This window comes from Prionailurus bengalensis, chromosome C2 (genome assembly GCF_016509475.1).
Source record: "Prionailurus bengalensis isolate Pbe53 chromosome C2, Fcat_Pben_1.1_paternal_pri, whole genome shotgun sequence".
Classification (NCBI taxonomy): Eukaryota; Metazoa; Chordata; class Mammalia; order Carnivora; family Felidae; genus Prionailurus; species Prionailurus bengalensis.
Genome location: NC_057350.1, coordinates 41972697 through 41989179, shown reverse-complemented (window position 1 = coordinate 41989179; position 16483 = coordinate 41972697). Strand labels below are relative to the sequence as shown.

Sequence of the window (16483 nt, the reverse complement as noted above, 5' to 3'; positions counted from 1 at the left end):
AATATCTAGAGTTATTCAAATGTTTTTTTTTCATTTTTTTCGTGTTTTTTTTGTTGTTGTTGTTTTTTTTTTTAACACATACCACCAAAAAATTGCTCTCCTACCTTTGTGAATGTCTCATCACTCACTCACCTAAAAATAGTCCGGGAGTCAAACCTGGCCTGCTACCAGTTCTTGTATACCTCAGGAGCTTAGAATGGTTTCACATTTGCTTCATGGTTGTAAGAAGTCAAAAGAAGATTTTTGACACGTAGAAATTATGTAAAATTCAAAATTTGGTGTCCATAAGTAAAGTTGTATTGGAGCACAGCCATATTCATTTGTGTATTATCTATGGCTGCTTTTATGCTACAATAGCCAAGTTGAGTAGGAGCACAGAGGCTGTCTACACACACAGCCTAAAATATTTATTATCTAGCCCTTTACAGAAAAAGTCTACTGACCCTTGAGCTAGACCAGTGCTTGTCTAACTTCAATGTTCATTCAAACCACTTGGGAATCTTTTGGAAAAGAAGTTTCTGATTCAGTCGGTCTAGAGTGGGGACTGAAACTGTGCTTTTCTTTTTTTAAATTTATTTTATTTTATTTTAGAGGGGTGTAGGGGAGAGGGCAGAGAGACAGAGAGAGAGAGAGAGAGAGAGAGAGAGAGAGAGAGAACCTTAAGCAGGCTCTAGACTCAACACGGAGCTTGGTGCAGGGTTCGACATGGGGTTCAATCCCATGGCGCTGGGATCATGATCTGAGCCAAAATCAAGAGCTGGACACTGAGCCACCCAGGTGGCCTGAGACTGTGCTTTCCTTATGAGCTTCCAGTGATGCTGATGCTGGCTGATTCCAGACCATGTTTTGAGTAGCAAGGATACAGAACATAAATACGAAATCATCTTGTCTTCTCCCTCACCTCATCATTCACTATCCAATTAATCACCAAACTGTTTTAAGTGTTTTTTAGTTCATGTCTTCATTTCTCTTCTGGATTACAATTAGAAAATCCTAATTGGTCTTTATTTGCATGTCTTTCCTATCTTTTATCTGGCCAGTAGAATATTCCTTCTAAACCATCAATTTGATCATGTCGTCGTCATGCATAAAAGTTTTGCAGGGCTCTCCATCACTTTTTTTAAAAAGTTTTTTTTTAACGTTTATTTATTTTTGAGACAGAGAGAGACAGAGCATGAACAGGGGAGGGGCAGAGACAGAGGGAGACACAGAATCTGAAACAGGCTCCAGGCTCTGAGCTGTCAGCACAGAGCCCAATGCGGGGCTCGAACTCACGGACCGTGAGATCATGACCTGAGCCGAAGTCAGATGCTTAACCGACCAAGCCACCCAGGCACCCCTCTCCATCACTTTTAAGGTAAAATGCAAATTCTGTAGCAGAGCAGGTAAAGCCATTGAAGATACTGTTCCTTGCCTACACCTCCAGCCTCATCTGCTAACAAACTCCATAAGCATCCTAATCCCTAGACTCTAAAATACACGCAGCTTCCGGAACAAGGCCTTTCACATGCTCGTATTTTAACATATACTGCCCTTGTAGTAAATGCTGATTGAACAAATGAATGAGCGATGTATCTAAAGAGCTTAGAAGAGAGAGTGTGATTATTTGAATACTATCACCTCTCCAGACGCCATTATCAAATGTTCAGCCTGATCAAAATCTAAGTTTGGAAGGATTTTTTGAAAATAATTCAGTTTTAGGGAGAGCTAAATGATGCAAATAAAGAGACATGGCAGATGGGCTGTAAGAAGTTTTCTAAGCATCTGAAAATAAGAGCTCCAAGTGTGGTAGGATGGCATCCTCATAATATAAACTGCTGCAAGCTCTTTATTCTTTACTACCAGCAAACTGTTTACACCACTGTGGCAGGCATGGGAGTGCCTGCTCGCATCTTCCCGCGGCCAAATTTGCAGCGGGCAGACAGACTCCAGCTGCTGCACCTTCAGGACCCACCGCAGCCTTCATGCACGGGCCACCCTCGCCTCCATGATGAAACACTACAAGGGGACTGGAGCCAGGCCCTCCCTGCTCAGTGCAGGACTCCTCTAGGGCAGTCTTCACTCTGGGGCTCCCCACAGCTTGCGGGACCCCCAGGGGAGACCCGCAGAGCTGCGCTGCTGGCTGAAGCTCCTCCTCCTCCACTCTTCTCTTTCCCTCCACCTCTTCACAGACGCTGACAGACATCCCAGCAAGAGGTGCAGCCTGACCGCTTCTGTTCTTCCCGCCTCTTTCCTTTCTCTGCATTTTCCCCTATTAAGCTCATAGAAGTCCATCTTAACATCTCTCTCCCAGAACCCCTGGACGGATACATACCTATCCATTGGATACAGATCTGTGATTAGTTTGTAAAGTAACTTAACCTAGTGATTCAATAATGCTCCGTAAACCTATAATAATAACTTTATCTCATGCTTTCTATGTTGTACGTACATCGTAGTAACTTCTAAAGGGCAGCAAGGTCTGCATTCTCTGTGAAGTTTAGCCAGGAGATGAGATAAATGTCAATGAAACTGGGAGAGGAAGCATGATAGAAGGAAGAGGAATTCTCTGTTTCTTTTTCTGTCACAGACAGAATTAAATTAGGACATCTCTGCAATGTCCTCTAGCTCTAAATATCTATGAATCCTGGGGACTACCTAAGGCACATAATCAAAATGGATCATTTTTGTTAGTGAAATTAGCAAACATTTATAATGAGGGATTTTGAATAAATGCATTATACAATTGTCTAAAAATGTTACGTGGAACACTTTTAAAAATTGCTCTCTATTACATGTCTTAGAAACTCATTTTGAATATGTTTTCCCACAAGCAAACTGCTTCCCCTGTTTCTGGCCACTTCCCATTTAGAACATCCTGCACATACAGCCGACCTTCTCTCCCTAAAGCAGACTGGTTAGGAGCTCAGTCTCGTGAAACAGAATGCTTGGATTTGCACTTACTTTGCTGTGTGTGACACAAGATCACTGTTGCAAGGATTAAACGGGTTAATACAAGCAAAACACTTAAAATAGTTCCAAGCACTGAGTAAGTGCTTAATAAATGTTATATATTTTTATTATTTCATTTCTCCAGTAAAAAACTGGCAAAAAGTGCTGTGGATTCAGTTTCTGCCCAGTGAGGGTTTCCAGACAGTTGACTTGTCTGCTTTCCCAAGCACGTCAGTTTCATTCTGTTTGTACTTCGTGCTTTGGAGATGCCACCTTGACTCTAGGGAAGCCCCTTTACTGCTATGAACTCTACAATTTCAGCATAATATCTTTTTTTTTTTAATGTACAACTGTAGCACTAGATTAGTACTCCAAAATTTGGAGATTCTAGGTTCACTGACTCTACTTCCTAGTTATGCAACCCAAAAAAAACACACATAAACTCTGTCCTAAACCATGTATAAAGGAAATAATAGTACCGGAATAACTTATGGAACAGGATCAAATAAAATGCTTATGAAAGTGCTTAATGGATCCCTGGATGGGTCAGTGGGTTAATCGTCCAAGCCTTGATTTTGGCTCAGGTCATGATTTCAGGGTTCCTGTCAGTGCAAGGCTGCTTGGGATTCTCTCTCTCTTTCTCTCTCTCTCTCTCTCTCTCTGCCCCTCCCCTGCTCACTCTTTCTCTCTCTCAAAAAAACAAAAACAAAAACAAAACTTAACAAAAAAGAAAGAAAATGCTTAATATATTATCACATAAATACATAGGTTCTCGAATCAGACCTGTCATTTACCAATTGTGTGATTTTGGAAAGCTTACTTAAAACTCTCTATGCCTCAGTCTCTTTGTCTGTGAAATGAAGATGATAATAACTATAAAAAATAAGACATTTTGGGGCCCTTGGGTGACTTAGTTGGTTAAGCATCCGACTTCTGCTCAGGTCATGATCTCGTCGTTCGTGAGTTTGAGCCCTGTGTCGGGCCCTGTGCTGATAGCTCAGAGCCTGGAGCCTGCTTGGGATTCTGTATCTCTGTCTCTCTCTCTCTTCCCCTCCCCACTAACACTCTGTCTGTCTCAAAAATAAACATTAAAAAAAAAAAAGATAATTACAAAAAATATTATCTAAACTCCAGGTAAAAACCCACTTTGTTCTAAGAAATATCTATATGTGTTATGAAAGATAACTTCTATTATAATTTTTAAAAATAAAAACTAGAAAAAAATTAGAATAAACAGCAAAATGTTAAAGAAATACAAACATCAGTCTTATATATATATATTTTAAATATCAATATATAACAAATAAGACTCTTAAGTTCTTAGAACGAATTTTTATGAATACATCATTCTGATTAAAAAAACAGAGAGTTGATTTTGTCTTTTTTTCCCCCTAAGACAAAAGATACCTTTTTTTCTCATCCATATTTAAAGTCTGGAAGAATTCTATGGTGAAAAAGAGTAAACTGAGTTTTTAAAATATCAAACCGTACCACTCAAAGATTTTTATAATGAGGAACATGATGTTAAAAAGCTCATCTTTTCCTTCTTATTCTCTTTTCATCTGCTGTATCCATCAGTGGAAGTATTGCAAATATAAAACTTATTTGGCAAAACCCCCAAACCCTGTAGTTTTCAAATGGAATATTTCTTAAACCTCAGACACGGAAGCCTCATTAGGGGTTCGTGCAGAATGCCGTCACAGCAGTATCTGTAGTAAATCTGGAATCACATTAGTATATTGGGATTTGTTGTTCCCTTTGAAAATTTACATATCACCTAGAGTTAAGTGCTGATTAAAAACGGAAAATATGTTTATCTAATGGTGATCTGACCCTCCTGCCCCTCGATATACCTAATTTCTACCACAGGATATAATGAACATGTGTTTTTTCGCTTTCTGGGATTTGTGATCTTTCTTGGTAAAGCAAATGTAGGTTTTGTTGTTCTTAACTTAAATAACCATTTAAAAGTTTGAAAAAAAATTCAATTTGTAATCATTTCAGAACAAGAAACTTGTTTGTGGGGCGCCTCACTGGCTCAGCCGGTGGAGCCCACGACTCTTGATCTCAGGGTTGTGATTTCCAGCCCCACTTTGGGTGTAGAGATTACTTACAAATAAAATCTTTAAAAAAAAGGCAACTTTTTTGCATTACTTAAATGTTACAAAAAGATTGAGAACTACCAATGTTAAATTGCAATTAAACTCTGTTATGATGTCATCTAAAATTTAAATTTGTTGGGGGCGCCTGGGTGGCGCAGTCGGTTAAGCGGCCGACTTCAGCCAGGTCACGATCTCACGGTCCGTGAGTTCGAGCCCCGTGTCGGGCTCTGGGCTGATGGCTCAGAGCCTGGAGCCTGTTTCCGATTCTGTGTCTCCCTCTCTCTCTGCCCTTCCCCCGTTCATGCTCTGTGTCTCTCTGTCCCAAAAATAAATAAACGTTGAAAAAAAAATTTTAATTTAAATTTGTTTTAAACCTGTTCAGGATGCACTTTCATGATATTTTATAACGTTCTGGTTTCTAATGTTCTCGGAAAGCCATTTCTCTTTGGAGTCCCAGAGGGAAGGCTGCCCATGGAGGAGTCCTACCTTAGGCAGAAGAGGCTGACTCCTGTGCCCTTGTGGTGTTTAGTCATGGAGGAGAGCGTGGCCCGTGCAGGAGGCCTGCAGTGGGTCCTGGCAGGTGCAGCAGCATAAGGCTGTCTGCAGCTGTTGACTTGGTGGCAGGGACATCCGAGCAGGCACTCCCAAGACCGCCCCACAGGTGAAAACACGTGTATCCATCGCAGGAGAATTAGCAGAGGTTTTGAAGTATATATAGATTAGTGTTTTGGGGGATGGCAGCTCGCCTTCGAGTTAGAAGAATTACCGCGTTTCAGTCTGAGCTGATAATTTCTAAGAACACTAGATTCTCAACACCTTGCGGAAGGTACAGCTGGTTACGGTCTTAAGTGGCGTTTCCAATCAGCTGACAAAAGGTATGCCATAAAATAGCATAACTGTTTGATACAGTAACTATTATTTAACTTAAACTGTTTTTTATAATTTGTGTTTATCTTTTAATGTTTCTATTAGGTATGGATTGTGGGCATAATAAAAATATGACCGTACCAAAACCAATGTGCTTTTAGATCGCAGACAAAATATTTAGACAGGAAATACACATGCCAGGAGAAATGCCAAACCAGAACAGTCAAAAGAGATTACTGGGTTTCTCTTCGGTACTGTGCTGGCCATTGTCAGACCCTCCCTGGATGATTTTTTCTAAAAGGAGTTCATCTTTGATTGTCTTTCTAGGCTATTTTACAACTGTGAATTTAAGTTGCAGGAAACTGAGTGATATATACAATTTTTCCCATTACAATTAAAATAAAACGTTCACTAGAGATAGAACTGGTTTATGTACAGTAGAAAAGATGACTCCAATCATTACATTTATTGTCCTATAGGATATTAATCAGTCTGGGACAAATTAATAAATTTAAGTATTCCTGATTGCCTGTAATATATACGCACACAAATATGTATTTATATATGCATATTTATCTGTTCTTCAAATTTTCCTTTAAACAAGTTTAATCTAAAAAACAAATAAACCAGTTTAATCTTTTTTAGAATATAATAAACAGAAATAAATATATAATAGTCTCTTCATTAATTAATACACTAAATAAAATCCTTAGCTTGAAGTTGAACTTGTGTTCACTCCATATTAGTACCATGGCCATGATATTTATTAGCTTTTTGAAAATCATATTTTAGCAGAGGGTTTTTCTAATATGAAGCAAATGCATTTGAAGAAAAGAGAAATGCTACTGGGAAAATGTTTGCCAATTTTAGACCAGTCTATGCCAAATTTGGTGTCAGACACACAAGATTATCCAAATTGCTTGTGAATGTGAATGAGGTGATAAATCAGGTTTTAGAAAATCCTTAATCTCCAAGTGATACAAGATTGAATATGTTAAGGATTAAAACAATATTAAAATCCTCATGGATCAGCAAGTTTCTTTTCCTAGTTCACTGAATCATGCAATGAACCTGGAACATCTGGATGAACAGGTACTGGGAGTATGTTACCATATTAAATGGCGTTCGTCAAAGCAATTTATGGCCAACAGAAGACCAGTAGCATTCCAGGCCTTAGAATATGTTTGATTTGTAAAAAAGAAAAAAAAAACCCACACAGATGCACACCCACACTACAGACCCAACGCTATATAAATGGCTAAATATTTCAAGCAGTACACTTTCAATGTGTCTAAATGTCAACATATTATCTAAATTTAGATAGGGAGAAAAAGAGTGAATTATCAGACAACTTTGCAACAGCCCTCCCCCCTACACCCTATACTGAAATAATACATACAGTCCGGGCTAGTTTCAAATTCAAACTTGCGACTGTTGGTCCCATAGCCAGCTGCAGTTCGGGCTCGGATTTGGAATACGTAAGTAGTGTCAGGCTTGAGGCTACTGATGGTAACATTCGTGCCTCTTGCCCTCAGAATGGTATAACTTGTCTCTTGCTCCTGCTTTGAGGTAAGAAAAATCATGTTACAATCAAATCTTCATAAGTCTATTGGATGGTAAAAAGGTGAGCCACCCAAAACCAGTTCTTTCAGATTTTAACATAGGACATATAAAAGAGGTGACAATTATTTCACTCTCTGAATACAATAGAGGCATTTTGAAGCTAACAATATATACAGAATTTCCTAATTTGGATAAAATGATTTGCGCCTTGCACATAAAGCAGGAAAAGTTAGTTTTCATTCTTACTGGTTAGTGAACATGCCAAGTGATATGCTTTCTTCACAGCCAAGCCTGAATGAAAGCTTCAATCCGATTTCAAAAATAAACTTACAAAGAGGAACATATCCTTTTGAATTAAACCTAATAGGGATGCCCTACTGATTCTCAGAAAGATATCAATTATAAAATATTAAACTTTAAAAAGGCCCAGGTTTTACGTATGGCGCTACATTAAATTTCTCAGCATCACTTATATGTGCACTGTATTTAATCTAAGTCACTGTGGTTTAGCAGAGACAAATATCTTCAGATCAAAGCCTAGAGACATTTCCCCAAAGGATCTTCTCCAGGAGACTTACATTGTATGTGAGGAAATTCGCAGTGCAAAGTAACAGTAAAGTCTTTGTGTCAAGCCTTGTGTACAAAACTCGGATTTTCAGAGAATTGTGTTTTTCCCCTAAGGCACATTAACGTGTACTGAGCACTTTATGGGTAACCTGATTTTGAACAACGGTGGAATGCCCTGCACCTGTGCCGGGGCCCGGAGTGGATATCCTCAACCAAAATAACAGAATTTACCGGAAAAAAAGTTGCACATTACACACATTTTTTAGTTAATGATGCTGGTTATGTATTGAATCACATTTGAGCGGGTATATTAAATAATAAAGAGGATCAAATATATTTATTTTACAGAAAGAATTAATTCATTTTTTTAAAAAATTGAGCTTATGCCTGGAACTTGAATCTGTTCATCATCATTAGTGAAGTAAACAGTCAAGAAAACTAGACCTTAAAAAAAAAAAAAGAAAAAGTAAAAGAAAGCTAGACCTTACAGAATTTAAATCTAGTGAAACATTCAAAACATTTCTAAGCATCATTATATATATGTATATGCATATGTATATCTGTGTATATATACATATGTATATATATGTATATGTATATGTGTATATACATGTGTCCGTATGTGTGTATATGTATTTGAGGATAATTTTTAAATTTATGATTTAAGATAAAAGATATTTAAGATAAAAATAAGTATTTATATAAATGTCTATATTAAAGATAATATTGCAAGTAAGTTTGCATCAAATGTTTAAATGTTTAAGGATTAAAAAGTAGATTCAGCCATTTTTTCTTGCACTGGTTAATATTGTTTTAATATAAGGATGTGCATTGTGCTTTGTTGGTAGAATCTGACAATTTCAGAATTTTGTGTATGTTTGTCAAGATATGAACATAGATTAACTGTATTTTTGAATTAGCTCTAAATGTCTAAAGGTTGGGTGTTTTCTGGTTTTGCTATCTAATCTGAACTGAGGCATATCATTAATTTCTTTTTATTTTGTTGCATTGTCTATAAAACATGGATTCTTATATTTGCCCAATCTATCTTGTCACACTTTTAAAAACAGAAGATCTCGATCAGATGAGTATTTCACAGTGTCACAGTGGAGCACCAAAAGCTAGGATGTAAGTTATTTATACTATGACTTTAGCACAGTGAAGTTTATTAGGCCTCTTGTTTTCTTTTAATGAGAGAGACATTCCTTTCCCTGCATGTGGCAGCATGGAAAAAAATGGCATCATACTTGTTTGTGAAATACATTACCCTCAATAAAGAGAATAACTACACAATGTAGATAAATGTTTATACATTACTTTTTTTTTGCACAACTGTTTATACCACTAATTCTCTAATGATCCATACTCAGGTAGAGCAAGGTTTCTAATACAGGGAAACATACTAACGGAGGAGTCATGGCTGCCTGGAATCAAAACAGATACCTGTTTATTAGCAGTGAGCTTGTGAGGAATTCAAATAATGCCATGGACTCTGTTTTCTTATCTGTGGATGAACCTATTTGCCCACTTTCGTAGGATTATCAGACAGGTCAAAATTAAATAATGTATGCAGAATTGTTCTATGAAGTGCTCTACGAACGCACAATTTGTTTTTAATTCACCATGAAATACTTTGTAAACTGCACACAAATATGTTTCGTTCACATTGGTAGCTATAAAGCCACCCACCTCTGGTAAGATTTGAATACATCTTGCTTTTAAACCTCACCATAATTTATAACCAAAGAAAAATAAGTGCCATTTAGAGTGATGAAATACTATATCCTAAATTCTACTTATAAATAATCATGTACCTATTTTTATAATTGTATTACTGAATCACAATTTTATGATGTGGACCAGACTCATCCATCTATGCCCACCTTCTAAATTACCTAGTACGACATCAAGACAGCTTTTCATTGTCAGTTCAATTATACAATGGTTTTGTTATTAGTTCAATGTTCAACAGTTCAGTATCTGTACTGAATGAAATTCATGTGAATGTGAAGGTCAGGAAACGATGCCTAGGCAATAAACTAAGGAACAGTCCATCAAGAGATGAAGGAATCACTGTGAAATAGCTGACAGAACAGCGTCTCTCAATGTAGAAGGAAAAATGTCATTTCGAATGCCATAACTAGATGGCTTCAGTTTGGTACTGACATCTTTGCTGTGGCTTATTGCTATAGAATGGGGGATATTTGGCACAGTGATTTCAAAACCCCACTCTACTTATAAGTCAAAGGTATCAGAGGACCCAAGTTCCAAACAGAGCTCTACCATTTCTTAGCAATGCCACTGGTTTCTTTGCAAGTGCACAACTCATAAGAAGGTAACCTCTTTCCCTACACAGCCCAACCCTTTGACATCATCTCCCCACCTTTTCATAGTATTTGACCTCGTAGTCCAATATGATCCCATTAGGGTGTTCAGGCTCCTGCCAGGATAAAGAGATGCTGTTTCTGGATGTTCGATCCTTCTTAATTGTCATGACAGGTGATGGAGCTGTAAAGAAAATGGGAAGGGATGGGGGAGGACACAAATCAATCCAATTGGGAAGGGCAGTAAGGAAGAGCAGAATGAGAAGGGAACAAGCAAATGCAAGCTATCATTGCTCTAATCTTTGGCAAGAAAGCACTATCTCCATTTCAAAGGCTCTGGAGTATTAATCTGGCCCCATATCAAGCCTCAGCAGCTGGATTATAGCCTTGGTACATACAGGCCTATGGAAAATGAGCTGAGATTTTCAGCTGCTGGTGGACTAGTGGCAAGTGAGCAGATGTTTTCAATCTGCTACTATAATGTAAGCAATGAAATATATTTGATATATTAAAAAAGAACAAAAAATCAGGGCTACCTATTTGTTATAATGTTGCAAAGTTATTAATGCCAGATTCTTCAGCTCATTGATAACATTTTCATATGCAACTCTTTAAGAGGACTGGAATCCATTATGCACCAGGAGTCCCTTGGTATCTATAGATAATAATAATATTTACTGTATTGTAAAATACACAGGGTTTAGGACATATTATAGTAGGTCTTGACTTCTAACCAAATCTCTCATGAATAAAAATATCAGGAAACAACAATCTTCTGCTGTTACATTTTTATTTCTTAAAATATATATATTTAATAAAAATACCAAAGAACTGAATACACTTCGTGTCACAAATCTTGGGACATATTTTGAGGTGTCTTATTGGGTGTTGACTCTGTATTTGTTATGTTTTGCTATGCATTATCTAAAGTACAGAATATGAATAAAAATCATCTGTTTGGATCAGATATCATACGGTTACCTTCATTTCTAATGGAAGATTAAATATATTTTAAGTGATATCCTCCTTAAGTCCTTCCATTAAAAAAAATGCGTACTATCCCTCAGTGCACTTCTGGTTTCGGATCTCAACCTTGGTACACTGGCCAACTGAAATATCTCACTGTGGGGTTCAGCAGCATTCTGCCCTAATAGAATGCGGCAAAAGAAATTGCAAACATGAAACAATACAAAAATCAAGAATTATCAAGTACATTAACTGTTGAATTGTTTTCACTGCTAAAGGACCTATTTTCTTACAGATTTTTCTCAATCAAGAAGCATTAGAACGCTGTGTATTTGTATTCCCCAAAATAGCCAGCATTGGAAGATTCCTATTTGTGGATTTGATGTTTCTGTGATTGTCCCATGCTGATGTTTGCATCTAACCTCTTAAATTGTTCCTGTCTGTAAATGCCTTTCATTTGTATTCCTTACTTAAAATAGAGCTTTTGCTAAGCTTGCCTCGTGACACTGTATTAGAAAGGGTAAATCTAAATGAAAAATCCGCTTCAATAAATTCCCCATTCTCCTATTTCTATTATTTGTAAGATCTTCTGAACTCTTTTGTAATTAAAGCTTCATTCATTTAATGGCCTGGAAATGATAATTTAATCTTTTGCCAAGGAAAAATGTAGCTGTTGCTTTTCTGATGGGAAAGTAAATATATTTTCTTATCCATATTTTGTTCCCATTAGCAATTAACATCCTTTCATGTAACTTAACATCATTTACCTTTCATATTCAATTTTTGTCTATTCAATATTATTGTTTTATTTCTTGGATTGGCCTCACAGCACCCTCACCCCTCCAACCTGCACTGGTTTGCTGCTCTTGAATTGATTCTTAGCAAAGGATAATTTATTTTGGTTATATTTCATTAAAATTTTATAAATGTATTCAATGTTTCTAAATACATCATTCAGTTATAAATAAACAAAAATATGTTAATTTTTGAGAATTATTTTCTTTTACTTTAACCTTTATATTTAAAAAAAACAAAACAACAATTCATTAATTGTTAATAGAAAAGTTGTAGCCCTAATGTCCTGGGAAATAAATATTGTTTTGTACAAAATGAAGAAATTCCACTCATTTTTGTTCTGAAATAAATCCATTAATGGAATAACTTTTAATATATACTTACAGAGCATTTCAAAGATTCTTGATGTTGGAACACTTTCTTAGTAAACCCATGGAGACCCTACATTCATTCATTCCATATCACCATGAAACTGGTTTATTTTTCCTAACAATTAAAATACAGTTTTCAGAGAAGTTTTGAAAATTACCATGTATGGCATCTCTCCTTAAAAAAACAAAAACAAAACAACACAAAACGAAAACAAAACAAAAACAAAAAATGAGAGAGAAAATAATTCATTTCAAAGAACAATCGTGAGGAAGGCTGTATTAACTTTTTAATGAAAGCTTTGCAGGCTGCTTGGGATCTGCCCAACGTTTACTGCTTCTGCACTGAGCAAGACTTTCTAACTGCTGAAATTCTTCAAAGATCTTTGAGCAAGCTGCAGGGCCCTGTTCGACTGTAATAAATAGTCTTTTGTAATTCCACACTTACTTAAGTAGAGGCAATTGCTCGGAGCTTGTGCCTTCTCTAAGTTAAATGAACCTCTTCTGATTGCTGCTTTTAGGCCCCTGTTAAGTCATTTGTTCTGCTCTTTTAGTGCACGCCTCTTGTGTTGGCTACATTTCAGCAGTGTCAGCCCTGTACACCAGCTGGGATCCTGTCACATTTAGGTAATGCTCATCAATATTTTAATATTCATAAATAATTAACAGAAATTGTTTTTCTCTCTCCTAATAAATAATTTTAAGACATAATAAAACATACTGCAGGAAGAGATGAATTCCGTGGGCATTACACTGTATCAGTGCTCTTTAAAAGATTTTCTAGAACACTCTGAATTCATGTCTTGAAGTATAATTTATCCACACTTCCTTAAGTGCTCACAGAATTTGTAATATTAATGAGAAACAGTGATATGGATTACATCTCTTTAAGTTAGTTTCCAGGTATTAAAGGGTGATTTGTTCAAAGTGCTAGTTTCCAAAATCCATACAAATCCTTTAAATTTATTATTATATTTTGTATTTAAGAGAACACGGTATTGCATATATATCATAAAATAGATTTGATTTTGTCTTCATTTCCTTTTTTTTTTAACTTTGATTTGAAAGAATGGCAGGTAATAGTTACATGGAATGAAAAAAAAATCTAGGGGAGCCTGGGTAACTCAATCCGTTGTCTTACTCTTGATTTCAGCTCAGGACATGATCTCACAGTTCCTGAGACTGAGCTCCACATCAGGTTCTGTGCTGACAGCACAGAGCCTGCTAGAAATTCTCTCTCTCCCTCTTTCTCTGCCCTTTGCCCACTGGTGCACATTTGAGAGTTTACTCTCTCTCCCTTTCTCTCTCAAAATAAATAAATAAATTAAAAAATATATATATATGTATATATCTATATATCTATATATATATCTATGTATATATCTATATATAGATATATATATCCTAAAACTAGAAAAATGCTCTCACCTAGAGTGAGAAGTTACATAGGAGAAGGAGACACAGCTTTTTCCCAGCAAAATGTGGGTCCTATAAGCTAAAACAGCAATTACTGGTCAACACCCCAATAGCCCAAGATTAAGAGTTTTAATCTGGTGCCTCTTTTATATATACTAAATGACACATTACTAAAATGACTATCTTATTAAGAGAAAGAAGTTGATGACAAAATAGGCTGCTATGAAACTGGTCCAGGCTTTTATGCAGATTAGTAAATGCAGAGTTATACAGGGAAAAAAATATGAAAAAGGGGTAACAGGAAAAATTAAAACAGTAAGAAGAAAATAATTTTTAGTAAGTTAATGACCCTCTTTCAAATAATGTCTTGGTGTATAAAATACATTTTGGTTATATTGGTATTTGAGAGGGAACAATTATTTGATCTTCGCTTTTGCTGTTCTGGGTACAACCGGATATACATGTCCTCTGGAAAATGAAGAATGGAGACATGATACACTTATAAACTGAAATGTATTATATTTTAACTGAAATGTTTCCTAAAAGAATACACATACAAGAAAAAAGGGTTGGGAGGGAAAGAGAGGCTCAGGAATCACACAGTTAATCATCTTCCACGAAGCCTTCCTATACTTATATTACACCACTGAAAAATTATGACCCTTCAACGTACTACAAAAATTCTGTGGTGTCACAGCTGACTTGCTCAAGGCTCTTTCAATTAATTCTTTAAAAATTTTCTTTGGTTGGGGCATCTGGGTGGCTCAGTCGGTTAAGGGGCTGACTTCGCTTAGGTCATGATCTCGCGGTTCGTGGGTTCGAGCCCCGTGTTGGGCTGTGTGCTGACAGCTCAGAGCCTGAAGCCTGCTTCGGATTCTGTGTCTCCCTCTCTCTCTCTGCCCCTCCCCCACTCGCACTCATGCTCTGTCTCTCTCTCTCTCTGAAAAATAAATAATCATTGAAAAAAAATTAAAAATTTTCTTTGGTCATTACATAGACCTATACCGATATTTTCACCTTATGTTATCTTGTAATATGTGTTTTGTAAAATCTGCTATCAAATGGTTTCAATTTCTATTCTGGGGAGACATCACTTCCTGGGAGCCAAGGATTGAATGTACACTGGGTGTTTACTTGCCTAGTTCCAGACCACTGCAATTGGTAGCCTCTTGAATCAGAAACATGTAATGGGTAGTCCAGAGGACAGTGACATAAGAGAAGTATAACCCTAAATAGTTGATAATTGAACCCCAGTTATTTATTTATAAAGGAAAGGCAATATTTTCTCTCATTGCCAGTGTAACCTGAGCCACTGACTGCATCTAATGAAATAATCAAAAAAAAACAAATTTCAATGAAGAAGCAGAAAATGTGGGCTAAAGAGGTTTCCAGGTAAAGAGATTGGCTTAGAGATGGGGCTTGTATGGTTTACAATTTGTATTTGAATTACACATGATATACTTACACGCCAAATCTACTGACAGACATGGAAGAGATTCATTATTTTAGCTGTGGTATATTCAAGCTACGTTTACTATTATTCTGCAGCTAAAATATGACCCATCCTTAGAATCAGGAAGTCAAAACTTCAAAATTCAACTCCTAAAGGATCTGGTTTGGTGTGTTTGTTTTTATTGGGACTTTCCTCCTTCTGGGTTTGGGAATTTCTAATGAACCTCTGAGGTATCTGTGGTTTAGAGATTGGACCAGTTAAAGTAATAACAAAGAGGGCTCAGTATTTCTTTTCTAAGTGAGCCAAAGCTTTTTAAAATTATCTCCATGGGAAAATATTATGCAGTAAATGGTTGAAAGATTTTTACTTTGAATCAGACATGCCTTTTAAAGCATTACTCCCTTATATTTTTGTACCATTCATTACAATGCCCACTTAAGAACATTTCCTTCTTGGTTTTTAGGAAGTGAACCCTTCTATTAAATCCAGAAACACTCTTGGGTTTGAATTAGCATAATCATTCATAGTTTAATGTTCTCCATCTCACCACCCCAATCCTGATTTCCTCAACCTGTTGCTGTCCGGAATTTCCTGTTTGGGTCTCAGGACTCACTATCTTTACAGACTAACCAGTTTGAATTTCAGAGTTAAACTTCTTTATATATTCTCCCTCACCAACAACCCTGCAAGCCAACAGCTTCAAAATCTGAAAGCTGACGGCTTTTCTTTATTCAATTCTACTTTTCCATCCCTGTTTCAGTTCAAACTCTTGTCGTTTTTCACCTGCATTGGATTCTATAGTTTTCATCTCAATTTTTCCAGAAATGCAACTTTCTCACCTTTTGATGACTTATCATTTTATAAAGTAAATGAAACATTAACCCTGCCCTGTTTCAAAATTTCATAATTTCAAATCAGTCTTTTCTAAGCTTATTAACTAAATATAAGAAATGAAATAAAGGTCTAAGAATCTAGTTTTAAGAAGTTTGTATTAGAAAATTCTTAAGATCGCACATTTGGGAAATTCTGAACTACAATGAGAGATATCTTTTTTTTTTCCAACGTTTATTTATTTTTGGGACAGAGAGAGACAGAGCATGAACGGGGGAGGGGCAGAGAGAGAGGGAGACA

At 36.5% G+C, this 16483-nt stretch overlaps 1 protein-coding gene across 2 annotated transcripts in view; it reads right to left on the bottom strand.

Annotated features, from left to right (window-relative positions):
* EPHA3 (EPH receptor A3) overlaps positions 1-16483 on the bottom strand; it is a 356646-nt gene that overhangs the window by 69335 nt on the left and 270828 nt on the right. Inside the window, exons 6-7 of one of the 2 annotated variants that reach the window (XM_043593904.1) lie at positions 10414-10538; positions 7300-7459 (exon numbers count right to left, since the gene is read on the bottom strand). In XM_043593904.1, coding sequence (XP_043449839.1) covers positions 7300-7459; positions 10414-10538 — 285 coding nt within the window. Of the gene's footprint in view, positions 1-7299; positions 7463-10413; positions 10539-16483 lie in introns of both variants that reach the window. The other variant, XM_043593903.1, reaches the window with a different exon arrangement.